This window comes from Kryptolebias marmoratus, linkage group LG7, assembly GCF_001649575.2.
Source record: "Kryptolebias marmoratus isolate JLee-2015 linkage group LG7, ASM164957v2, whole genome shotgun sequence".
NCBI lineage: Eukaryota > Metazoa > Chordata > Actinopteri > Cyprinodontiformes > Rivulidae > Kryptolebias > Kryptolebias marmoratus.
The window spans coordinates 24392510-24419809 of NC_051436.1; the positions used below are offsets into that span (position 1 = coordinate 24392510).

The window sequence follows — 27300 nt, forward strand, 5'->3', positions numbered from 1 at the left end:
AATCATCAAAATTAAACGAAATAAACATTTGAAATATATGAGTTTGTATGTAATGTATGAATATAATATACAAGTTTCACTTTTTAAATGGAATTACTGAAATCAATCTACTTTTTCATGATATTCTAATTTTATGACCAGCACCTGTATGTGGAAAGTACTTGAGACTGAGGCCAATGCAGGAAAAATGCACTATAGGAAGTGGTGATATTTTAAAATACCCTGCAGTCCAGTGTAAAAAATATTAAAAGAATATTAAAAATATTTATAGAATTAAATATATATATTATTCTTCACAGCCCAGTGGTTGAAGACTCCTAAGCTAGTTGTTAATATTAAGATATATGCTCACTGGCCAGTTTATTAGGAACATTTGTGAAGTACTACATTGGATTCTACATTTAGTTTTAGAACTGCCTCAATTCTTTGAGCGTAGATTCAATTAGGTGTTGGAAATATTCCACAGAAACATTGGTCCACATTGACATAACAACATTGTGGAGTTGCTGCAGATTTGTCTGCTGCACATCCATGGTGTGAATCTCCTGTTGAACCATATCCCAAAGGTGCCCGATTGGATTGAGATCTGGTGTCTATGAATCAGACACCAGAGTCCAGTGAATCAAGAATCATCAGGCCAGGCAATGTTTTTCCAATCTCTTATTGTCTAATGTTGGTGAGCCTGTGCAAATTGTAGCCTCACTTTCTTGATTTTATCTGACAAGAGTGGCAAGTGGTGTGGTCTTCTGCTGCTGTAGCCCATCTGCTTCAAGAATGTTATGCATTCAGAGATAGTAGTCTGCAGACCTTGGTTGAAATAAGTGGTTATTTAGGCTTTTGTTGTCTTTCAATCTTAAACAAGTTTACCCATTTTTCTCTGACCTCTGATATCAACAAGGCAAATATATCCACACGATTGCATTTCATAATTTTAGAAAATGATTAATGATCAAAAAGAGAAATAATCACACACACACACACACACACACAAAACTTTATAAGAAAACCTGAAACTTTTATGACTTAATTTAGTTAAATTAAGATTATATAAAGGCATTTATTGATTTTTTAGGCAGTCGACTCAGTATTGTTAAGATGAAAAGAAAAAATATATAGGGCCACTCTTTGGTACACAAATCTGCACAGTAAATTTAATGTTCAAAGTTTTTTTTTAAGACATTTTGATAGTTTTCACAAGAAAGGAGTGAAGTTTTGATAAAAAAATATTTCATGGTGCTGTCATTAGAGGGCAACGCAGAGCTGAGATTGGAAAGACAACTACAACCAAACAGAACCTCAGAAAGGTTTGTTGATATTTTATTAGGAACCTTTTTACAGTTCCCACATAGTCTTTTTCTGTTGTAATGAACAGTGTCTTTGGAGCAGTGTGTTCTGAAAACACTATATTTTCTATGAGACATACTGTTCAGATTCTATGAGAGACCTGAAAGAGTTTAAAGCAGGAACAAAGCTTGACACTTAAAATATTGAGATGCAAAACTGCAGAAGCACAGCAGATTATTATCACCCCATTAAAGCAATGTTTTACTCTAAATTTGTTTCTGAGAAATGTTTGTTTTACTGTTTATCTTGACATTTCAATAAATTTTCTACCCATGTCATGTAAAAAAAAAAGACGTCAAAAAAAGCCACATAGAGAGTTCATTTGTGTGATTTGCAAGTGGAAGATAATGACTGTTCAAATAATACAAGAGATATAATAGGATTTTAGTTTTCGGACTAAATGTTTCCTAAATGTCTAAGAAGTGTTGATTATCTCCACTTGTCCTGAAAGAAAAAAACACATAGGGCCTGTAAACATGAATGATGTTTCAGTTTGAGGACAAATCTATCACAGCTGAAACACCAGTTGAAATTTTTCCATACAAATTTGAAACTGATCAGTAATAGTCTTCATTTTAAAAGGGTTCACAAAAAGACTTAATTACTAGCAACTGTCTTAATTATTAATGTACTGCAGATCAAGTAAATATTCTCTAACCATTAATACATGTCTAAAACATGGTGTGAAAGTACATTTGTATGACCATTTACATATACACACAATTTATAGAATAGTTAATTCATGAGTTATTAAGCATTATAAAAGCATTGAGTATATTGTTTTGGTAGTAATTAGCCTTTATGAGTAAAGCAATAATAAATAATAATCACCACCCACACCCCTACTTTTATCCCAGCCACAAATTTACAGCTTATGAACTCTTTTTACTCTTTTCCTGAGGTCTGTATAAAGGAAGTTGAGGCCACTTTGAGGATTATGAAACCCTCTACATGTGCTCTTGACCGCCTCCCAACATCTTTGGTCAAGGCCAGCATTGCCTTCCTCAGTCCCCTCATCACCACTATAGTGAATCAATCTTTTAAATCAGGTTACATTACCCCAGCATTGAAATCTGCCATAATCAAACCCCTCCTTAAAAAAATCACCATCAATCCCTAAGACCTGGCAAACTATAGACCTGTTTCCAACCTTCCTTTTTTTGTTCCGGAGAAATTAGTTTCTGTTTATAGTCAAGAACACCTGCAAGACAGCATTGTTCTGGAGTCTGGTTTCCGTACTCATAGTATTGAAGCAGCCTTGGTTCATGTGATTAATGATCTGCTGATCAATGCTGATCATGGCTCCTTGTCACTTCTAATTCTTTTGGAATTGTCATCTTTTGCCACTGTCGTCTGTCGAGAATTGCCAACCCAGGGTCTTACTCGAATGAAAGTCCTCACTGTCTGTCCAAGACTGTTTTATTATTATTATTATTATTATTATTATTATTATTATTATTTCCATCTCTGCCTCTGAGCTTCTCCTTCCGTCATGTCTGGGCCTGAACCTCCAACAGAAGCTGGAGCTCCACATTGAAAAATCGCCTCATTTTTTGACTCAAACACCCTAAAACTGACTATGTTTAACACTAAACACACCACACTACACCCTAACTATAAAATGCAAACACGATAAATATCACAAAACTTATAACTCACTCCCACAATAGTTACTTTCTATACTTTTTTGCACCTCTTTCTTCTTCTTCCTGTAGATTTTTGGTTGCTTGACAGATTTTGAGCCTCTCTCAGATTGGGGGGAGGGGGGAGTGCGATTGGATGGAAGATGGGGGAGTTTTCTCCCAGGAACTCTCCAGCTCTAGCACTGCAAATATCACAATTATTTTTTAAAAAGTGTTGTGAATTATTTATCATAACTAGTTTTCCTTGGCCTATTGAGTTTAAAAACTGGTGTAAAGCTTGAAGTCTGGACATTTGAGAGAAATTGAAAATGAAGTCTTAGGGCAGATCTTCTCCGCTAGAACATTTTAAATCTGTAATGTGACTTGGATGCACCGGGTCTTCCGTGGACTCCAGAAGGCTAGTAACCTGCCTGGAGTCAGACAGTGACTTCTGATGTCCCCACTGTCTCTTCTTACAGCAATTTCCCCATTCTGTCACTTACTTTTCAGCTGTGGCCTTACACTTTTTAAAGTACATATTTTATAACAAATCACTCAGTGACAATCATAGCATATAATATATCAATAACCACAGAATAATCACTTAATATTGATTATAGCTTGTACTAAAATCATTCTGTCTAGTTTAGGACTTTTAATTGTTTCATTACCCCATCTAATTTACATAATCAACTTATACCTATGATATTAAAAGATTAAGTTTAATCTATTACCTGATCAATTGTTCAATAAATGATTACTTGTTTATTACAGAAAGAAGTGATTGTTAATTTTAACATTCAACTTTGTGAATCACAGTATAATGTTTTTGATTTCTACTTCTAATTCAATGTTCAGCTTTCTGTACTAGTAATAGCAGACACACACAGACAAAACCTCTTTATTAAAATTTTGAGCACACTTTTACTAATTATATATTTACTTGCTTCCTGTCAACTGTCTTAGCTGCGTCTCTACAGTTTACTGCATTGCCCTCTCATTGTGACTTTCTAGCCATACTTGGTACATGCAGCTTTGAAGAAACGTCCTCATTTTACCTCAACCATTAAGGACTACGCCTCAAGAGCCACTAGTCTTTTGTAATCCTCATCAGACATGTAGAATGAGCAAAACATTCTGAGTTCAGAAACACACTATTTGTAGTAACTAATTATAAGCAATCCTAGTTTTGCTATACTGATCAACCACATGACTAAAAATATAATGTTTATTTCATACATTCATTAATACTTTATTTTTTTGCTCATTCGTGTCCTAATTGTATTACGTACACACACACACAGTCTCTTTATTGCAGTTTTAAGCAACATCCTTTAATTCAACCTGGAGAGACTCACGACAAAGAGAAGCTGCAATTAAATGGTTTTATTTGACATGAATGACATAAGATATTTGGCGCTCGGACCTCGGCGGAAGACGCGAGTGTCGACAATAGCAATGTGCTTCAGGGGGAAGCTCAGGTTGAGCATTAGAGGCGTCTTCCCCGGGCCGGACACTGGTGGTGGAGGTTGAAGAGGGGAAGGAAGCTTGAGGGAGCTGGGAAACTGGAGGTGGAGAAGGGGTGGAGGTGGGCTGAAGTTCGGCCGGCGAACGGATGGGGCCATGATGGAAGTCCTTTTAAACGAAGGCTTGCTCGCTGATTGGATACACTGGAGGCGCAGTCGGATGCTGATAGGCTGGAGTGGAGGTGCTTGACGCAGCGATTAGATGCAGGTGAGGCTGAAGCAGGTCTTCCAGTCTGAATTTACGCCTAGGTTTCATTTTCACTGGCCTGAGAGTGGGTTTCGGGCTGATCTCAACTCACATTCCTTGACAACACGTCCCTTGACAACATATTCTTCTACATTGCCTAGAGCACCTTGCAGGGCTTACAGTCATTGCTTTGGAGTGGTCCCAATCACATTTGATGAACAGATCTGAATTTTTCTCCATTGGGCTTGCCAGCTCATTGACCCACTTTGTTTCTTCTGGTGTGCCCCAAGGATCAGTTCTGGGACCCCTTCTTTTTAATTTATACATGGTGTCACTTGACCACATTCAGCAGCTATGGGGTGTCATTTCATTGCAATGCTGATGACAATTAGCTGTATTTAAAGCTGGGCAGCAATGTATCTGAGATCCCACCATCTTCTTTTCTTTCCACACTTACAGTCTGTGTGGAGGAGATAAAGGCATGAATACAACAACATTTCCTTCACCTCAACAGTTCAAAAAAAGAAGCAATTCAAATTGACACTCCACATAAACTTCAGCAGCAGAAAATTTTGAGTAACACTTTTTTTGATCAGAACATTCCTCTTCCTAACCCTCTAATCTTGGTGTTATTATTGACCCACAGCTTACTTTTGAAAACCATATTAAGCCATCTATCCATTTTCTTTACTCGCTTCTCCATTCCGGGTCACGGGGAGCTGGTGCCTATCCCCAGCAGTCACTGTGTGAGAGGCGGGGGACCCCCTGGACAGGTCGTAAGTCGTAAGTCCATCGCAGGCCACATAGGCCACATATCATAGTTTTGGTCTATGGGAGGAAACCGGAGCACCCGGAGTAAACCCACGTGTGCACATGGAGAACATGCAAACTCCACCCAGAAAGGCCACAGGCCGGAAAGCAATCCTGCAACCTTCTTGCTGGGAGGTGACAGCTCTAACCTCCAAGCCATATTAAGCATATTTGCAAAATCTCATTCGTTCTCCTTGGAAATATTGCCTACACTTTCCCTCACTGATGCAGAAAAAACTTGTCCATGCCTTTGTCTCCTCCAGACTTGATTACTGCAATGCAGTCCTCGTAACATACAAAAATTGCAGCATGTTCAGAATAGTGCTGCCGGGATCCTAATGAGGATGCGTAAATTTGAACGCATTAGCCCTGTTCTTCATTCACTTTACTGGCTACCTGCTTCTGTTAGGATCAATTACAAAATCTCTTTGCTCCCTTTTCACTGTTTGCATGGAAATGCACCATCCTACTTAAAAGACCTCCTCACTCCTCAGTATTCTTCACACACCCTTCATTCCTCAAATACAAATCTTCTTTGCATTCTCAGAACTTGCCCCCAAACTCTTGGTGACCGGGCCTTTTCTTGTGCTGATCCTCGGCTGTGGAATTCCCTGCCTCCTCATGTGAGGGTTTCACAGACCGTGGCATGCTTTAAAACAGGCCTAAAACGTTTCTTTTTATTCAATGTTATTCATTATTTCCTTATAATTAATATGTGTTGATATAATCTTTTAATGTTTAAATCCGTATTTTATGGTCCTTGTTTGCTGCTGTTTTATATTAATTATTTTATCGACTGTAGCACTTTGAGATTTTTGTATAAATGTAAAGTGCATTATTAATAACATTTATTATTATTATTATTACCACCATGTTTGACAGTTAGTATGAGATATTTGTGGTATTTAACTTGACTGATTCTCATGGCAACATTGGAAAGTGAATTTTATCAAAAGCATGAGCCTTCTCATTTAGCTTAATCATCGGTTGTCGTAATAACCTCAGGTTTAATGTTGGGTACAGTATGTTTTGTGTATGTGCAACATTTTTATATCAAGGGCTGTATTTTTGTGTTTTCTTGTTACTAGAGAGTTTTCTGAATGGGAACAATGTAACTGAGGTTGAAGCACCTTCAGAGAATTCAAAGTATTGTGTTCTTTCTGTATCTGTTTTCCAAACTCCATCTGAGTAAAATTTTAATTTCACGGATTATTTCCCAGTTCTATTCTTCAGCTGTTTCCCTGAAGCCTTCTTGATTTTTATGTCTCAGAGATAGGTATGTTGTAATTGCTGCATGTGGATTTGTTGCCAGGGCAAAATGCAGAGCTGGATGGATGCCAGCAGGAAGACAATCACTTGTGATGTGTGGGTCACATTTGTTAAGTAAGCTGAAGAGAGATATTCAGAGTTTGGGTGTATCAAAATGAAAAAAACAGAAGCAGCACTCTGACTAACTCATGAATAATTTACACAAACCCTATGTGTCCTATCTCAGTTAATCTTCCTCTGTCTAAAACACACATGCACACAGGAAGGATGGTGGTGCTCTCATGTCATAGCTTTTAATAAGTGACCAATGCTACATCAACAAGTTGTCTCTCATACATTTGACTATCCTCAGCTACTGCAGCAGGATTCAAATGGACAGGTCAAAGATTTCACTATAAAAGGTGAGTAAAGCGTATGTGTGAATAAAGCTAGTAATTAGACGGAAAAATAAAAGTAAGCATTTTTTGAGTGAATCTATATAACCTGCCACATTGCTGTCAGTTTTGTTGAAAGGATGGTGGAGGATATGGACCCAGAATGCAGACCAACTCAGGGAGCTCAAAAGAAAAACTGATTTATTAAATAACAAAAACAAAATGCTGACATGGCAGCAGAAACCAAATAACAAAAGATTTACTAATAATGGAGATACTGGGAACACAAGGAAACCAGACACTGCATGATGGTAACTATGAACCAGTCAGTATGTGAAGTTGAGGAACAGGTTTTAAAAACAGAGGCTGGTGATGAAGTGGACATACGTGACTGATTAGTAACAAGGAACAGGTGCGGGTGGGTGAGGCAGGCTGAAATGGAAACTACTGAGAGAGAGTGAGTGATAGCACAAGGAACACTGAGGGCAAAGTGAGCAGATTACATAACACAACAGGGAATGGACAAAAACATAGAAAAAAAAACAAAACACAAAATAACGAAATCCTAACAATTGCACACCAAACAAAGATCCTGTGCACTCGAAGTATGTGTCAGGGATTAATCTTGGCTACTACCACACAAAATGTTAGCTTAAAATTTAGGGGAAATGGTAACACAAGAAAAAGGAACTTGGCAAAAATTTGCTGAAGTAAATAACCTAATAAATCCTCAACTTATTATTTTTTTTATTGATTTATTCCTTTAAATTTATCTAATAATGTATGTAAAAGCACCAAAACTGAATGGCCAAATAGCCTCAGGCTCTAATGATAAAAGTATAAATAAGAGACAGTTTTCTTGAATAACAAAATACAAAAGGTGTCCTCATTCTTTATTCTTATCATCAGACCAAAGTGAGGTTTGGAGAAACTGCATCAAAATGTAAATGTTTAATACTGTGAGATCTAAACAGCAAATTTGAGAATAGACAACCTTTTACCAACGAGAAAGAAAACCTTCCATTTCTGGATCAGTTCTAAACATCCTCAAATGCAGGTCTATGAGGGGCCGTACAAGCCATAAATCATACTGCCACTCCCATATACATATATTTTATCTCTCACATACATATATTCTCCTCTCACATACATATATTCTCCTCTCACATACATACATTTTATCTCTCACATACATATATTCTCCTCTCATATACATATATATTATGTCTCACATGTATGTATGTATGTACATCTTACGTTCACATATTTTATTTCTTACATACATGTATATTTTGTCTTATATTCACATATTTTAGCTCTTACTTACATGTATTTTATCTTCCATATTCATTTATTGTATCTCTCATATACATGTATTTTATCTCTTACATAAAAATTAATGAAGGTGTGTGAGAGAAAGTATGTATGTGTGAGAGAAAGTATGTATGTGTGTGAGAGAAAGTATAGTAGAAACGGAAGGAGTTTAGTGGAAACGGAAGTTGGAAAATTTAGTGAACTCTGATTGGCTAAGATCACACAGGGTCATGTTCATCGATTCGCAGAATACCATTCAACATGGAGAGGCCAAATGAGCCAGGAGCCCTTCAGCAAGCCATTGGGGTTTTAAGAAGTATTTTATCATCTCCTGAAACTGTCACAACGTTGTCCTCATCTCTTGGGCAACAAAGGGCAAGCTCGTCTGCCTCTAATGTCACTCATAGCGCGATTGAAGACGAAATGAGTCAACTTTTCAGACCCAGCAACGCCTCAGGCGGACAGTCAATCCAAACACCAGGCCAAACTGCAGGGATGCAGCAGTCATTAAGATATCAGAGTCAGAGACACTTTGGAAAGTGGAGCTCCCAACCGAGGAAAAGGTAAGAAATAAGTTACTGCATTTTTGCGGCACCGTGTGTGGGAGTGTATTTGCACGCATCCGCTGACTCCGTTTGATTGAGGAGAGTTTTAAATTTATCAAGGCGGTTAAAGCGTAGCCTTTACCAAAAATTAGCTGGAAACTAAAACTTCTTTAATTTTTCAAAACCCACATATTTTCACAGGGAGATATTAGATGACGATAATCAAGATGGTGGTACACTGTAATTTTACAGGGTTTAACAGCAGCAAAGGTAGAATGTTTTGGGGAGGGGGGGAGTCGATGAGCCATCGACAAAACTAAAGCTTTTTTTAATCAAGAGTGTATCTTAGTTTTTCGTCCTCTACTCTCTGTCAGTGTTTTTAGAGCAAAATTAAACAGAAGAAATCCTAAAGTAAATGACCAGATTTAGTTACTTCAGATGTGGTGACATGTCAAACATCAAGTGGCTAACTTAAAGTGTTTGTTTCATTTTGTAGGGCCAGAATACATTATCATGATACTTTCCACAAAGACATCATCCTGCTTCCGAAGCCATCAAGTTGTGTTGTCATAAAACACCGGACAAAGCAAGAGTTGCATGATAAGGGGCACATACTATATGGATTTGAATTCCAGAAATCTTGGGACCAAAACACTGTAATTGAACAAATTAAACAGGCGTTTGGTGAAAAACTGTCTGTTGATGTGAGGTAAGCACTTTTTGTAATATTACAAGAATCTGAGTAGTTACTGAAGAAAGGGGTTTCAACAAGCATATTGACTTTACAAATAGCTATATCGATTAAACAAGATTTCTTTAAACAGTGGATCTTAATATTTTTTTTACCATTGTGTTTTTGTTGTTTTTTTTTAGTTTGGAGTGTTTGATGTCTTGTGGCAGCAAATTAATTTCCCCCAAACTGCGTTCCGGGCAAGAACTGGATGCCAATCTTATACATAAAATATATAAATCAAAAGCCCTCTACATAAGACCATCAAGACCGATTCTGGTATGTTATATTTCAAGGCAACATTTGAGAATTCCAGTGGTTTTTAATGCTGACAAGATAAGGATAGTAGTGATGTAAAGACAAATTAAATGGAATTACCTTTGCTACAAGTGACGTTTGTCATGTTAGGTCTTTATGCTTTGATGAAGAAGTTGTATCTTTTTTTAACATTTTCAGAAACAGTTAGCATGCCTGTTTGTACATTACTAATGTTATGACTTTAGTTTGGTCCATTACTGTAGGGTCATACTTATATTTAGTTATAAATGTCAGCTATAAAGCCTAATCTGCACAGGCAATAAAATGTTGTCCTTATGATGTTTGTTTTCAATTGAAATTTTTAAACTTTCTTCTTCTTCCTTCTTCAAGGATGACATGTCAGGCTACAGCAGTGACGACAACAACTGTGATGAAAGCACCAGTTCAACAAGGCAACTGCGCTCCTCATCCCAGAGTAGACCTCATCCAAGAGTAGATTCATCTGCTGACTCTTTCACCAGTACAGTGGCTGCCTATGCACAAAACGGTACTACTACTACTACTACTACTACTACTACTTTATTTACAAAGCACTTTAAAACAACAGTAGCTGCGACAAAGTGCTGTACAGACAAGAATCAAAATAACATCCAAAATATGAGCAACAAAAGACAAAAACAATAAAACACAATAGCAGAAAGTAAGAGCAACAGTCTCAACATGTGTTAAAAGCCAAATAATAAAAGTGTGTCTTAACACGACATTTAAAAGTGGACAATGAAGGGGCACTTCTAATATGTAACGGCAAAACGTTCCATAATTTGGGAGCGACAACACTAAAAGCTCTATCTCCTCTAAGCTTAAATTTAGACCTCAATACCTCCAAGAGCAGCAGATCAGCTGACCAGAGGCAGCAAGCGGGAGAATATGGGTGAAGCAGCTCAGAGAGGTAAAATGGGGCAAGACCATGTAGACTTTTGAAAACAAATAACAGAATCTTAAAATGAATCCTAAAATGCACAGGCAGCCAGTGTAGAGAAGCCAGAAAAGGGGGTGATATGCTCCTTCCTCCCGACTCCAGCTAAAAGCTGAGCAGCAGCATTCTGGACTAACTGGAGATGCCTGAGGGAAGACTGGCTAACTCCAAAGTAAAGAACATTACAGTAATCCAGCCGAGCTGTAATAAAGGCATGAATTACTGTTTCAAAATCTTGACTCAAAAGAATTTGCTTAATCCTTGCAGCTGCTTAAGATGATAAAAACAAGACTTGACCACTGCTCCAACCTGGTAATCTAACTTTAGATCACTGTCTATTTTAAAACCCAAATTTAAAATGGTGTGCTTCAAATAAAATGTCAAGGGCCCAGATAAATAAGGGATAATTAACATCAAATACCATCACTTCTGTTTTCTTGTCATTAAAATTAAAGAAATTTAAAACCATCCAGGATTTAATATCTTCAAGACATAGAAGTTCTTCAAGACATGGAGAACCAGATGGCTTAATATGTTCAACAATATCCTTTAGAAAGGTCAGGTTCACTAGTTCAAATTGATCAAACACAGCTAGACAAGGGATCAAACAGGAAGGGTCACAAACTGACCCTTCCTGTTGAACTCTTGCAGTTCAACCTCTGGCTTCATCACATAGTTGTGGGATGTCATTTTGTCAAACTCCTGGCATGAGTTATCAAAGAAGCATCTCATCCACCTATAGCAGCACTTCAGCAAACAGCTCTTCTAACTGACTGCCTATATGCCCTCCAGGAAGTGGGTCTTCTTCCAGCCTCCCTTTTTCCTCATCTGTTGAAGGGTCATCGTCACTCGACCCATCTGATGCATGCAGAACCGGATCAAGCCTACCCTCTCTGGGATTGCCCACAGCTTCCCATCTACAGTCGACCTCAACACATCAACAGTCAGCTAACTATGAGAATTATCTTTCTGTAGTGGCTGCTCTATCTGATTTGTCCTCTGATGATGAGGAATTGAACCAGGCCATTCTAGCAAGTCTGGAAAGTGAAAGGTTTGTCTAAGTACAGCGCGTCATCTTGGCTAATTAAAAGTATTTAATTTAGTTGCCATCAAAACATGTTTCGAATAATATTTTATACATAGTCTTACACATTGGATTTGGCCAAAATACTTTATTTAAAAAGTAGTCTTAGGTGCACTAAGACATTTTGCAATCTTTGTACATTTATGATATAAAATGCCACTATGTGCATGGAAAAAACATAATACCACCCCTCTAAAATTTGTTGTATCTAAAATGTTTGTGTAAGAAAAATAAGTAACAGGAAAAATCTGTAAGAACATAAATACATTTTCACACCAATGTAATTTGTCAAGTTTTTGCAAAAGTTATTAATGCAGTTAACATTCATGCGACTCTTATTTTTTTTTAAATGCTATTCCAGTCCATCTAATAGTGATTCATCCAGTTATTTAGTTTTATACCTCCAACAGTTCCCATACAATCAAACATGGTAAGTAAAGACTTCTTCAAGACATAGTAATGTATGTGGTCAAAAATTGTTAGGTCTTTTTAACTGGTACCTGTTTCCTGATAAAATGTCCTATTTCTATGTAATTTCTTTCAGATGCAACCCAGAATGTTCTGTGCCAGCAACAGAGATTTTACAAGAGCTTGCAATAAAAATCAATAATCAGAAGAAATGCAAGTTCAATATTAACCGAACAACAGTGCTGGATGGAGCAATTAGAGGTTTCAAACGTGGGACATACGATCCATGTCACACCATCTATGTGAAGTTTTCTGATGACATGGGAGTACCTGAAGAAGCTGTTGACCTGGGGGGCCCAAGAAGAGAATTTCTCAGGCTTCTAATGGAAGCTTTGCTTCAGTCTTCAATGTTTGAGGGAGAAGAGGGCAAAATGAACTTGGCTCTTGATAGCACATGTATGTTTTCAATTCAGTTCAATTAAATTCACAAATACTTTATTTATCCCAGAGGGAAATTAAATAAATTAACAATTCAATTCAATTGTCAAGATTGTTAAAGAATTTAACACTCTTGACAGACTACTAATTAGTACGTTTTACAAAACTTTGTGATGTCATGGGTATTTGTCAATTTTCTTGAGATGCTCAGTAAACTGTCTTATTTTTTGTAGCCATGAGAGAAGACAAGTACTTCATTGCAGGCAGATCCATTGCAGTAAGCCTTGTACATGGTGGCCCCCCTGCTGGTTTTCTCTCCCCAACCCTCTACTCTTGCCTTGTTGATGGCCCAGAATTTGTTAAGCCTGTCCTGGAAGATGTTGCTGATAGACACCTCCGTGAGAAAATTAAAAAGGTGTTTTTTTTTACCTTTCTCTTTGTTGTGTATTATAGTACTTAGACTAGACACATAAAGTTGGTTTTCCAATGTCAAGTCTCACTCTAACCAGTTAATGTATGGTTTGGTTCCACCCTTGTTTGGAGTTTCACTATTGCAGTCTGTTCCTCAGTATTGTGGACCTGAATAATACTAAAACAGACAATTCTGGTCAGGGCGGACTGGGGCAGAACCGGTTAAAGCCAATCCAGTGTGGAAGTGGCATTAGACTTACACAAGCGACTATGGCAATTATTTATGTTTTTCTTTTATGTATTTCAAGATCACAGAGAGCCAATCTTTTGAAGATTTGCTAACAACAACAGAGCCCCTTGAAGAGTATTTGGCTAATGCTGGCTGTCTGAGACAGCTGAAGAGACTGGAAGACAAGGATCGGCTTGTGGATGACATTCTAATGTTCCAAGTGATACACAGAGTACGTGGACCTTTTGAGAGGTAGGTTGAGATTTCTAAGTAGCTAAATTCTGAAAAAACAACCACTAAATATAAACTGGACTAAATTACCTGTTGAATGCATCAAATGGTATGGAGGTTTTGTGTTTTCCCTGAACTTAATATGGAAGAATAAACATAGAAAATTGTATTTTTCTATAAAGGTTTTTTGAAGTTTGCAGCAGAAGTGTCTGTGATTTAAGTAAAAGTGATAAATACAAGATGACACTGGATGATAATTATGAAGCATTAAAAAAAAGTTCATAATTATAGCTATCATATGTAAACCTGTTACATTTGATGTTAAAGCAAACAGTTATTTAGCTTCATCTGGAACTTATAATAAAAAGTGATTCAAGAATACTTTTAGTTTGTCTTCCTTTTTGTTTAAGGTTTCGGGATGGACTGAGGACACTTGGAGTGCTAGACAAAATTCAAGCTCACCCAGAGAGTTTTCGACCACTTCTGTGCTGGTCTCCTTCAATCCTGACAGCTGACCTGATTGACACTCTCTTCACAATCCACTTGTCACCGGTTGGCAGCAACAAAAGAAATGCTGAGGAAATTGTAATCCCATTCTGGAGAGACTACCTTTCAGATGCTGAGGGTAAATTGATAAATTGTTTAAGTCTTTCTTATAATGAGATATATTGTTTACTTGATTTATCATCTATTGTATGTTCTTTAGATCAAGAGGGCACAAAGAAACTGGGAATGATTTTGGCCTTTGCCACTGGAGCCAGTACTGTTCCAGCAATTGGCTTCTCTCCTCAGCCGTCAGTTGAATTTCTTCACCATGAGGCTGGTTCTGGAACCCCGTCTAAGTTCCCCAAAGCAAACACTTGCATTAATTGCTTGAAATTACCCCTGCATACATCCTACAAAGACTTTCAGGAACATATGGACTTTGCATTGGGCAACACCCATGGTTTTGGTATTGCCTAATAAAAAAATTTTCTGGTCTCCATCACAGTTGTCTCACTAAGTTTGCACACTAAAGAAGTAATGAAAGTAAAAATGCTAAATGTTTTTGCACTGATCTAAAAAAAGTTGAAATTTTTTTTCCCTTTTATTTACCAATGAACACATTTTTTGAAAAGAGCAGGAGTTCTATTTTATTTTTATTGTTAGATTCCTTTGGATGTTATTGTTTCTGTTACTGTACTGGTGATTTAAAAATATACTTGTACACATTGTTAACAAATTATGTTTAAAGTATCAACTGCCATTTAGCACCTGGTCAGGACCTTGTGTGCATACTTGACCTTCAGAAACATATGGACTTTACATTGGGCAACACCCATAGCTTTGGTATTGTCAAATTTATATTCTGGTCTCCACCACAGTTGTTTTAACTCTTAAGTTTGCACACTAAAGAGGTACTAAATGTTACGCACTGTTCTTAAAGTTGAAAATCTTTTTTCCCCTTTTCTTTAAATTTGTGAATGTTTCAATGTATGAGTGTTATTGTCACTGAGCTGGTTAGGATTGACAGTGTTTAACCAGGACAGGGATGCCCCAGGTCAGTCCTTGAGAGCTACTGCATCCCTTTTTCTACACCTCTGAACCAAACATAGGCTAATTACCAGGCCTCTGCAGGGCTAAAAGAGCCATTTGATTCAGGTGTGTTGGAGAACAGTTGCATCGAAAAGTTACAAGATGGTAGATATTGAGGACTGGACTTGACCCTTTCCTATTGAGAGGAGTACCGTATTCAGGTGTTTTTCAAAGCATTGTTTTTCATTTGCAATACATTCACTGTAAAATTGTATCTGTTGTCAATAGTTTCTAACATTTGTTAACTTTTCCATATAGCACTTATTTTTTATTTTCATAATTTCCTAGAAATTTAGATGTTTTGCTTTACTTATTTATTTTTCCTTTTTTTGACTTTGATTCATTCTCACAGTCTGAGGACAAAACGCTGGTCAATTCTTTTTCCACAGGATCTCAGAGCTTACAAAACAAGTTGTAACACCAAGTGATAGTTCATGCAGTTTACTGAGTTAGCCAGAACCAAAATCTTCAATAAAATTTGGTTTCATGTGCATTATTGTTTTTATAACAGTCAATATGCAAAATGAAAAAAAAAAATTACTGCATGAATAATAAACACAAATTAGAACCACAAGAACACCCATGAGGAACTTTGAAAGTTAAACTGCAAAATGTTAAATTTTGTGGACATTTACTATTGATAGAATTACTCACATTTTGTTGGACATATACAGTTAAGCCAAAAAAGATTCATACCACAGGCAGATTTAGGTTAAAAGTAGTCTTATTTTAACATGTTTATTAAAAACTTTTTGGAGTGGCCCATCCAAACTTCTGACTCAGTTCTGATAGAGATTCTGTGGAGAGAGCTGACGACTACAGGTTCTAAGGGGGCCATCAAACCTCAAAGAGTTGAAGTTTATAAACTAAGAAATCATCAACATATAAGTTGTAGCATGCAAAAAGCTGAGGGAAACAAAAAGCTTGAAAAATGCCATTTTTTGTTGATACTACTTTTACACCATTTTCTGTTTTGAGAAATGTCTTATTTCCTATCAAAAACATTACAGTGAAGATCATTTTTAAACTACATCTGCCATGGGTAAGAACAATTCTAGGCTTGTCCATATTTGGCATAAGAGTGATTCTTTATCCCCTTTATGGAAACGGTCTTAGGAATGCCTTCTTTCAAGGAAACATACAAAATTGCAAAACAAATCTATACCATAGTTTCCATCATCTTCAAATGGATCAAAGGTTTGTTGAAGAGAATCCATAATACGATCACTGATGGTAATATTAATAGATGGAACAACAACATTATTACGACTATGTAACTGACAAATTGGTGTGTGGTCATCAAAGCCATGGTGACTGTCTATGTCACAAATACCATTCATACTTGGATTGTGTATTCCTACATTGTTGACTATGCCCCTTTGCCAAAGTTGAAGAGGGGTTTGCCCTCCTTGTGTTGAAAGTCCATGGTTATTCCACTGATTCTGAAATTCAGTTGCAGCTCTCTGAATCCGTGGCAGAAAGATGTAATGAAGACAAAACAAATGCAATTCATTAAGTGAATCTAATACACCATGCTCCTCCATGAAGTTAAAAAGATGAATATAATGAAATGACACAACTCTATTTAACTCTGCCCACAATCTCTCTATTCTCTGATTATGCACTGACCGGCCAGTAATGACACTATTTCTGTTTAATCCTCTCCTGTAAAGCATGAAACGAGCAACTCCAGTGTTTTCTAGTCCATGGTCACATCTTACTCTGGATGGTATTCCAAAGTTATGAACGCCACTAATAAATAGTGACAAAACACTTGATGCTCTGTTGTTGTCTAGACAAGCAAGATAGATGATGGTCCGGCTGAATCCGTCTACACATCCATGGAACACCATTCTCCATCTCACAAGTTTGTGGTTTCCATCTATGTGCCTAAGAAAAAAATGAAACCAAGGTAACTCATAATTGAAAAACCTAAAGCCAAACATGTCACAATCATTTAATAAAACAAAATAAAAATTATTTGTCATATTTGAATTGTTTTATTTTTAACAAATAAGGTTATTTAAGTTTGTGAAGTACAACAAATTTGTTCAATAAAAACAACAACTGAAAATATTAATCAGCAGTACTGTAGAAGACTTGTTTTGTAGTAAAAAAATTGTTTTACAAATTTCTCACCATAATTGATTGGACGTTGAAACATGGTAAATCCGTCGGCGTATTGCATGGCGTCTTCTAAAGCATCGACCAACAGGATCAATTTCTAGCAGACTTTGTCTAACACGCCATCTTTGAATGCGTAATCCACGTGACCTTAAGCTCCCATGTACATACGTTTCACCTGCGTTGGTGGTTGATTGAAGAATTTCTGCAACAAATCTATTAAGTTGGACATCAGAGATTGCTGTATAAGCCAGTGGTTGAATTCCAAGCCGATCTCTGTGCCTATAGAGGGTTCGACTGCTTACCCCTAAGCATATTGCAATATTTTGCCAGTTCATTCCAAGAGATAGTAAATGAGATATTTGCTCCTCTGAAATGTTGTAAGGAGGCCGGCCTTGGTGTCCTGTCATGACTCTTGGGGGCAAAAAGACTTCTCTGTTTTCAGATCTACTCCTTTGATTTGATTCAGTTGCTGCCAGCACAATCTGCAGACTTGCATGCAAAGACTGTAGTGTATTGGCTACTTCTCTGTTCCTTGAATCCAGGATGATTCTTGATTGTGACAGAAATCCAGATAAAATATTTACATGATCACGAAGTTCTCTTTGGAGCCTCTCATGAACAAAGGAACCTGCAGAATCTTGTTGCATTTGTTCCAAACATCCCAGTATACTTCTGAAAAACATTCTAATGTCATTTTCAATGCTCTTCACTCCCAAATTATAGAAAAACAACAGATGATAAAACAGGATCAATTTGAATAGTTTCATTATGGAGTCATGCAAATAAATATTCTGTTGAAATATACCATGGAATAATTATTAATGCATTTCCTGATTTAAGAGTTACTTCCTGTTTGAGTAAGAACTTCCTGTGTCACGCAATGCATCGATTATTTAATTGAAAATGCTGTATATATGTATCTGAGAGAAGAATGTATGCATGTGAGAGGAGAATGTATGCATGTGAGAGGAGAATGTATGGGCGCAAGAGAAGAATATGTGCATGTGAGAGGAGAATGTATGCGCGTAAGAGGAGAATATATGCATGTGAGAGGAGAATGTACGCATGTAAGAGGAGAATATATGCATGTGAGGGGAGAATGTATGTATGTGAGAGGAGAATGTATGCATGTGAGAGGAGAATGTATGTATGTGAGAGGAGAATGTATGCATGTGAGAGGAGAATGTATGTATGTGAGAGGAGAATGTATGCATGTGAGAGGAGAATGTACGCATGTAAGAGGAGAATGTATGCATGTGAGAAGAGAATGTATATATGTGAGAGGAGAATGTACGCGCGTAAGAGGAGAATATATGTATGTGAGAGATAAAATGTATGTATGTGAGAGATAAAATATATGTATGTGAGAGATAAAATGTATGTATGTGAAAGGAGAATATATGTATGTGAGAGATAAAATATATGTATATGAGAGATAAAATATATGTATGTGAGAGATAAAATATATGTATATGAGAGATAAAATATATGTATATGGGAGTGGCAGTATGATTTATGGCTTGTACGGCCCCTCATACAGGTCAAACATTTTCTTTTCAAAATAAAATAAGCCCAACCCGCTGAATGCGTTTAGTTGCAGTAATACTCTGTGGTAAGTCTAACTGTGCCAAGTCTGAAAATATTTGAAAAATGTTGCTGTATTTTTCAAAACCTAATACTCCCTGATCCTGTATAAAAAGCTGCAAGGAGGGAGAAGTTAATATATATTTATGCGAATCAGATATTGAAAAACTCTGCATCACTAATATCCACTTTATTCAAATTACTCACAGAGGCTTTATATCAATACTGTTGAAATTGCTTTGTCCACAGAGCTAATTTTTTATTTTTTTTTATCTGGCTTTTTTGGTTCACAGTGTTCAACAAAATTACTTGTCCTCAAACAGTATGCATAGATAATAAATCTTGTTTTGGGGAGATTTTTTCCACTTTTTTAGCTAGGTTCAACAACAAAAAAAAAGTTGAACAGTTTTATTCCAATAATCAGATTTAATTATAATATAATATAATTTTGAATACTCAATCTTATCAGCCTTGTGACTAGATGAAGACATTTCTAGAAATAAGGCTGTGTTTATAAGGACATTTTTTAGAAACAACAAAAAAGATGTTTTGGAAAAACTGCATTTTCATGTTGACAAGACTTCAAAGACAGGAAAAAAATTGGGGAAAAGTTATTAGGAAGGGACTAAGAATGTTCCAGCGTCATGATTGCCTTCACACTGAAGGAGGTTGTCTAAATCCAGCCACATTCTAAAAGTTCAGGTAGGTTGTTGAAAGCATAATGGTGTCGTCAGTCAGTGTGAAGGGGGCCTAAACCTTATGGTTGAAAGTTCCATACAGAGGTCTCTGGAAGGTCACACTGGACTGCATGTCTTTATCAAACTTTCATTCAGCAGCAGTGACAAAAAAGTCACAGAGGCTTCAACTTAAGCTCAAGGTTTATTTATTGATACCAACACAGGCGCCGAGAGTTCTTTATGGCCACATTTTATTAGAAGTACTGAGCAACAGTGTTAATTTTGACGACAAATTTTGATTTAGTTTTAGTCATAGTCTTTTGACTAAAATGTAATTTAGTTTTAGTCATAATTTAGTCATCTGAAATGTTTTTAGTTTTAGTCGACTAATTATCATAAGAATATAGTCGACTAAATCTACAGTCAATTTAGTCGACTAAAATGTAAAGGGTGTAATTGTAAATACTTTTTCCATCAGTTCCCTTGAATTATTAACTATACACTTATACAAAATTAAACATTAATTTATCTGTTATGTAATATTATTAATGTTTGAATGTGAAATGTACACAAAAACAGATTTAACTTATTTATCTGCTCAGACCTTGCTTATTAAGCAAAACAATAACAAAATATAGATGACCTGTAGCCCTGCTCTACCTGGGGAAAAAACAAATAAAAAAATATTGATTACAACAAAATGCATTTTACATTCTTTCTAAAACTGGGTACCATAAAAACAGCAGTGCCATTAGTGCAAACAAACACCAAACGTAACAAAACAGCTAACTATTAATAATTTAGTATTCACAGGTTATTAATTGAACAGAAGAAATTTCAAAAAACAGTCAAAAAGAAAGTGCATAAGCTATAATGCCTGCTCTCCCTGAATTCAGTGTAAAAAAAAAAGCTGTAATTCAGTGTTTACTCTTAAATATTTCAGCTGACATTAAACATGTACAAAGAAAAATAGATAATCCCTATAACGCAATCATTTAAACAACATATTAGGAAACAAATTCTCAAAAAAAAAGTCTCAAAGGCTGCCAGTAACAAATAGTGCAAACACTGTATTTCAGCAACTTCAAAACAGTAACAGCTGACCTAACCTACAGCTCCATTAGTACATGGATCCAAAATCTGCTCTCTCAGCAATGACAAGAAAATACCACTTTTGTACATCACATTGTATCTTACAAATAGTTGCAATTTTTTCTATCCAAGAGCCATCAATGTGACCACATAGATTTATTTGTTTCTATTCATTTTAAGGAAAGCACTTCATGCTAATGTTACCCTTGCTCTATTGCGCCTGCCTCTGGTGAGGTCACCTGTAACACTAAATACCCTCTCTGCAAAGGCCTGAGAAGCTGGTATAGCCAGTAAATCTAATGCAAAAGGTTTTAGACTGATAAAAAGTGTCACTTTTTTCTAGCCAAAAGTCTATTCCTGTGTCACAGTCACGTGTGATGGGTTGTGAAAGTTCTTCCTTGTACTTTCTGATCTGCTGCCTCATGCTGCTTGTGGAGATCCTCTTTACAGACTTTGTGTGCCATTTTGAAAGAAACCTGAAGACTGGCTGCTTTGATGTGGATGGTGCTGCTTCTGGTTCCTCTGGTAACCTCCTGTTCTCCTCTCCATCATCTTTGGGCTGATCCTCATGTTGTGAATGTGGGTGTGTGACCTGGATCACATACTCCTCTGCCTGTTTCAGTAGTTCCTGTATATTTTCATCAGCCACATCAACAAGGGTTTCACACACTCTAGGGTTGACAAAGCAGGCAGCTGCTACAAGTGGTGAGAACTTTTCATCGGTCGGATCCAATATCCACGCAAAACGCTGGTTAATGCTTCCTTTCATTTTCCTTGCAAGAGCAACTAGGTCTCGATGGGTAGTGTTCTCTTCGAAGTCAGAAAGGTGGCTGAGCAGATCAAAGAGTGCAGGGACCACCAGGGACATGGACATGGTGTCACTTTGAAGGGTCCATCATTGGAGAGTCTTCTGAATCCTCAGAGGTTGTTTCTTCTCCCTCTGGTGTGGTTTGTTTAAATGCTGCCACCATGTTACTTCCATTGTCTGTTATTACTGTGATGATTTTCTGATTTGGTATGCCCCATTCTTGCATACATTTATCCACACATGCTTTGATTGACTGTGCAGTGTGTGGGTGGACTACTTGTTCAAGGGCCAACAATATGTGTTCTGGTTTACTTTGTTCAACACAAAAGTAGCAGGAGCTTATAGCCAGGAATGATGCAGTGAGCCCTGTTTTTGTCCACAGGTCAATTCCAATAGAGACTCTCCGTGCAGCAGCCAATCTGTTTCTAAATTTTTGTACTTCACTTTCATAATATTTGTCTATCAGATTGCTTATTTTTGTTTTTTTTGGAACAGTCAGCTTCCTATCTACTGCATCCATCATAAGAACAAAGTCCTCATCTTCAACTGTAGTTACTGGTAATCCAGTACACCCGATCCATTTAGCTATAGCTTCCTCTTTCGTCTGTTGTTCTTTAGAGTCACTTTTGTACTTTGAAGCACATAGAAGAGCTGCTGAAATATTCTGCTGGGATGCTGTCACTTTCTTTGCAGTCTGTGGCCCACTGTTTTCATCTGAGGTCTTCCGTAACTGCAAAGTGAATAAGAGAAAAAAAATTGAATCCTTGTTTTACCTTTTTATTTATTGTCTTCTATTTATTTAACCCATAAGAGCTCAGACTCATTTCTGAATAATGATACCAAGTTCAAAATTGAATCAGATAAATAAATTGAGCAGCTCATTAATGTTTTTTTTTATTTTTTATTGTGGGTACATGACTAAATATTTTATGGTTAAAATCCTGACCTGACACAAATAACACCACAATTTCATAATCTGTATTTTTAAAAAATGTTCTAGAAATCAAGTCACAACTAAATGTATAGAATGTAAGACCCTTAATTAAAGCATTTGAATGGTTAAACAGACTGTAGACACAAAAATACAGTTTTAAAAGGAGCTTGTTTTATCTCCAGCACTAACTCAGTAAACCTAACCTAGCTTCATTCTATAAATGAGGTCAAAACCACACACCGTCCTATAGTGATCCTCTCAGGATGTAATTAAATGACTGAAAAAGGGCTGTAAGGAACTTTACACCAACTTTTGGGTTAACAGATGAACTTATTTTATTATATTTTTGCTAGCTATCTAAAGCATTTCTTTACTACTGAGTAAATTTATGTCTTGTTCCTGTCGTCAACACTAACTAACTAACAATAACATTAACTTTAGAGAATAGCAGTGGTGTCTTTAGTACACAGTAGAGTTAAACACACATTTCGCTCATTAAATAACCATTAACATTACAATGCTTACCTTTGCATGGAGTTCTGTGTGGCTGGACTGCAGATGTCGTTTGAGATTTGTAGTGTTTTTGCCGGAGATGGTCGCCCCACATGGTTTGCACACAGTCTTGTTTTGCGCGACATCAAAGGAGAAATGTGCCCATATGTCGTCCTCTTTCTCCCCGCGGACATTGTGGATTTAACTTTGAGTCGAGCTCCATGAGTAACGCAGTTCACAGGACGGTCTTCCCGGGTTTTGTACAAATATGCAACCTACCGCGCTGCTGCTAAAGACATTGGTACTGATTGGATGGCCACCCCGCTTGTCCCGCCTCTCCACCTACGCTAAAGCAGTTATGATTGGATCTCTTCCCAACATGTCCCTACCTCTCACAAGACGAAATCAGTTCTGATTGGATGTCGTCCTTGCTAAACATTTTCGTCTCGTTTTTATTCGTTGACGAAAATGTCAGTTAATTTCGTTAACCTTTTTTATCCTTTTACTATTTATTTTTTCAGTTATCGTCTCGTTTTCGTCTTGAAAAAAAGGTTCGTTGACGAAAACTAAGGCGAAATATATTAGTCAACGAAATTAACACTGCTGAGCAAGCACAATATTGTTTCATTTATTTGACAATCCACAGCTGAGAGACACTCGATAATTTATGCTAATGACCGGAAGATGAGATGTCACTTTATTCCACTTCTATCTTTGCTTTTCCTCCCTCCCCTCCTGCCCTCCACTTCTCCCACTCCCGCTTGATGGACCCTGTCCATTTGTATTATCACAAAAAAACAAAACAGTCAGAGGAAGAGAAAGTAAAATAAGTAGGAGGACAGTGTGGAGCACTGTGTATGAATATACAAAAGTGTGGGTGGGTGTCTGTGCCCACACGAGTATTTGCGTGTGTTTGTATGTAGGCAGGCCCCAGGAAAGTTTTATTGAGCACTCTGACATGGCCCTCCACTCTTAAACGGAAACATTACTGGAGTGAAAACAAAGGGACATGCAGCACTCAAATCCTTGATAAGTCTTTCTTAATGTAGCTGCTTTTATTAAAAAAAACTTCATAGACCAAGCAGAGCTGACAAAACTGCTGGACTGCTCCCCCTTCCCCTTCTTTCGAGGGAGGAGCGGAGGAAGAAGCAGTAAAAAAGAGGGAACGAATTTTCAATCATTTTAATTGCAAAGCTTGTTAGGCCCTTTCTCTGTCGTTAGAGCCTTATTAGCATGTAGCATAAAGCTGTTGGATGCTTGATAGACAGACAGGACTGGAACATTTTTTTAGGGTATTTTAATGTAATGAATGCAGTTTTATTTAGACATTCAGTATGCCATGTTTACAGAATACTGAGATGGAGGTGCAAGCGGCGTAACTTCATGGCAGCTTTTGGGCCAACATCCTGCCATTCACAGCCATACAAGGGCGGAGCATTTAATTATCAGGGACTGTTAGCTCAGATAATTGGTGCCAGTCAGATATGTCAGCTAAATGCAAGATTCACACTATGTGATTTGTATAACTGACTGTTTTCATCCAAAATTATGTCCCAGTTTTAGCTAGCAGTGGTGTGTGCAATTTGCATAAAAACACAGACTGGTGGGAGCTTTAAATATGCACCCACATGGAAGTAGAAGAATGTGGATCATGGCATTTTCTCTTTTCAGAAGCTCTATCAGCATGGGTTGTGTTCAATAATAAACAGTTACAGTAAGACCATTACAATAACTCATCATGGGCATGAATGTTATAGTCATTTCAGGTTGTTACTGATGTATTTGACTGAAAAAAAGTCTTACTGAACCGTGCAACACTAATTTATTAAACCTTACCCTATCAACAATTTTGGATTTCAGTCCTATTGATATAGGATGGTTGTATAGTTATTTCCAAAAGCACTTCTAGTACAGTGTTCAGTTCAGGTATTCATGATATTTCTAGCAAAATAATCATGTTATGCCAAATTGACAGTGATTTAAAGATTTATAAATTGCCATTTGCATGAACCACTGTGAATTTTTTGACATTTTTTAAAATGACAACAATCCTTTGGTATAGCTCAGACAAACTGTTAGCTTATCAATAAGGTCAAAATTAAATGTTTTTTTTCTCTGAACTGATGTCACAACCCTGCCACAAATATCCACTTTAAAAGATCTGGCACAACACACTTCTGGGTTCACATCTGTTGTATAAGACAGGATATGGCCATCTTAATTGATAACACTATTTGTAAGCAGTATTATTTTGTGTCCTGAAATTCAGTCAGTATAATTCTTAGTGAGCCTAATATTCAATCTTTATGAAGTACCCAGCTGGAAGTGAAACAAAAGCAAATTTTAAAACTCCCTCCTTCCTTTCACTACCTTTAACCTTTCTGCATCTAAGACCCTGTTTACACAATACTATTTTTAAGTGAAACTGGAACATTTCTTTTGTGATTTGTCATTCATGTACACAACAACAGTGGTTGGATTCTCTGACACTGAAAATTTTTGAACCCAGGTCTAAGAGTGGAAGTTTTGGGATATGCCTGGCATCTGTGTGAAATTGCACATGCACATTATGGACAGCTGCAATCAACATTTTGTCTGCACTTGTGCAAATACATTAAAAACAGGAACAATGGCAGATAACAGAGTACTGTTTGTGCTACTCACGCTTTTCAATGGGTAAGGGCAATTGAAGCTCATCATTGGTCCAAATAAACATTTGTGTATTCATCATTTTGGATGGAATTACTTTCATGGTTGAGAGACTCAAGTGTCTGCATGCATGTGCATGTCACTGAAATACAAAAATCACAGCACAAGCTAGTGACCTGACATGGAAACTACAACATGCATATAATATATTGCCAAACATATTCGCCCGTCTCCCTTCACACACATGTGAACTTAAGTGACATCCCAATCTGAATCGATAGGGTTTAATAAGATGTTGGCTCACTCTTTGCAGCTATACCAGCTACAACTCTTCTGAGAAGGCTTTGCACAAGGTTTATGAGTGTTTATGGGAATTTTTGACCATTCTTTCAGAAGTGCATTTGTGAGGTCAGACACTGATGTTGGACAAGAAGACCTAGCTTACAGTCTCTGTTCTAATTCATCCCAAAGGTGTTCTGTCAGATCGAGGTCAGGACTGTGCAGGCCAGTTAAGTTCTTTCACACCAAACTTACTCATCCATGTCTTTATGGACCTTGCTTTGTGCACTGCTCCATGTCATGTTGGAACAGGAAGGCTTTATTCCCAAAGTGTTCCAACAAAGTTGGGAGCATTAAATTGTCCAAAATGTCTTGGTAAGCTGAAGCTTTAAGATTTCCTTTCACTGAAACTTAGCAGCTGAGCCCAAGTCCTGAAAAACAACCCCACACCAAAAACCCAACTCCACCAAATTTTAAGCTTGGCACAATGCAGTCAGACAAGTACTGTTCTCCTGGCAACTGCCAAGCCCAGGCTTATCCATCGGTTGGCCATACAGAGAAGCATTATTTGTCACTCCAGGGAACATGTTTTCCCTACTCTAGAGTCTAGCGGCAGCATGCTTTACACCACTTCATCCAATGCTTTGCATTGCACTTGGTGATGTCAGGCTTGGGTGCAAGTTTTCAGCCATGGAAACCCAATCTATCCAATTAAATCCATCTACGCACTGTTCTTGAGCTAATCTGAAGGCCACATGAGGTTTGGAAGGCTGTAGCTATTGAATCTGAAGAACATTGGCGATCTCTGCACATTATGTGCCTCAACATCCACTGAGCCCACTCTATGATTTTATGTGGCCTTCCACTTTGTGGCTGAGTTGCTGTCATTCTCAATCACTTCCACATTGTTATAATACCACTAATAGTTAAATGTGGAATATTTAGTAGGGAGGAAATTTCATGACTGGCCTTACTGCACAGGTGGCATCCTATCACTGTCATGAACTGGGGTGGAGGAGGCGAACCCTGAGCGCAGACTCATGTTGATAAAAAACTAAATTTATTTAGAAATAAAAGGCAAACCCAAAACAAAGGCTGACATGGCAGCAAAATCTAAACTAAATACAAAACATTAACAGACCTGTGACAAGAGATTAACCAAAGGGAGACAAGGAGGCACGAGCAAACAGGAAGGACGGCACATCAGGGAGGCAAAGAATGACAATGAACCAGCAGAGAGGTAGAGAATGTGACCGGGTATTAAAGGCAGAGGGTGATTAGTGGAAGTGGGCACAGGTGAGATGATTAAGGAGCTAGAGGCAGGTGT

The 27300-nt window shown here is 37.3% G+C and overlaps 3 protein-coding genes across 3 annotated transcripts in view; 1 reads left to right on the forward strand and 2 right to left on the reverse strand.

Moving 5' to 3' along the window:
- The window catches only part of htr2cl1 (5-hydroxytryptamine (serotonin) receptor 2C, G protein-coupled-like 1), a 377534-nt gene that overhangs the window by 154444 nt on the left and 195790 nt on the right, over positions 1–27300 (reverse strand). The gene's annotated exons all lie outside the window — the stretch shown is intronic.
- Positions 8203–15545, forward strand: LOC108246479. Its single transcript, XM_017434048.3, has 10 exons — positions 8203–9009; positions 9488–9700; positions 9865–10000; positions 10370–10526; positions 11748–12006; positions 12584–12903; positions 13119–13300; positions 13605–13777; positions 14167–14381; positions 14463–15545. Exons 1-10 carry the CDS (start codon positions 8708–8710, stop codon positions 14717–14719), a joined length of 2214 nt encoding a protein of 737 aa, XP_017289537.2. The 5' UTR covers positions 8203–8707; the 3' UTR covers positions 14720–15545.
- LOC119617156 lies at positions 15675–18744 on the reverse strand. Its single transcript, XM_037976348.1, has 2 exons — positions 17471–18744; positions 15675–17221 (listed from the first exon to the last, which is right to left on the reverse strand). The coding sequence occupies exons 1-2, from the start codon at positions 18223–18225 to the stop codon at positions 16444–16446; spliced, it is 1533 nt and encodes a 510-aa protein (XP_037832276.1). The 5' UTR covers positions 18226–18744; the 3' UTR covers positions 15675–16443.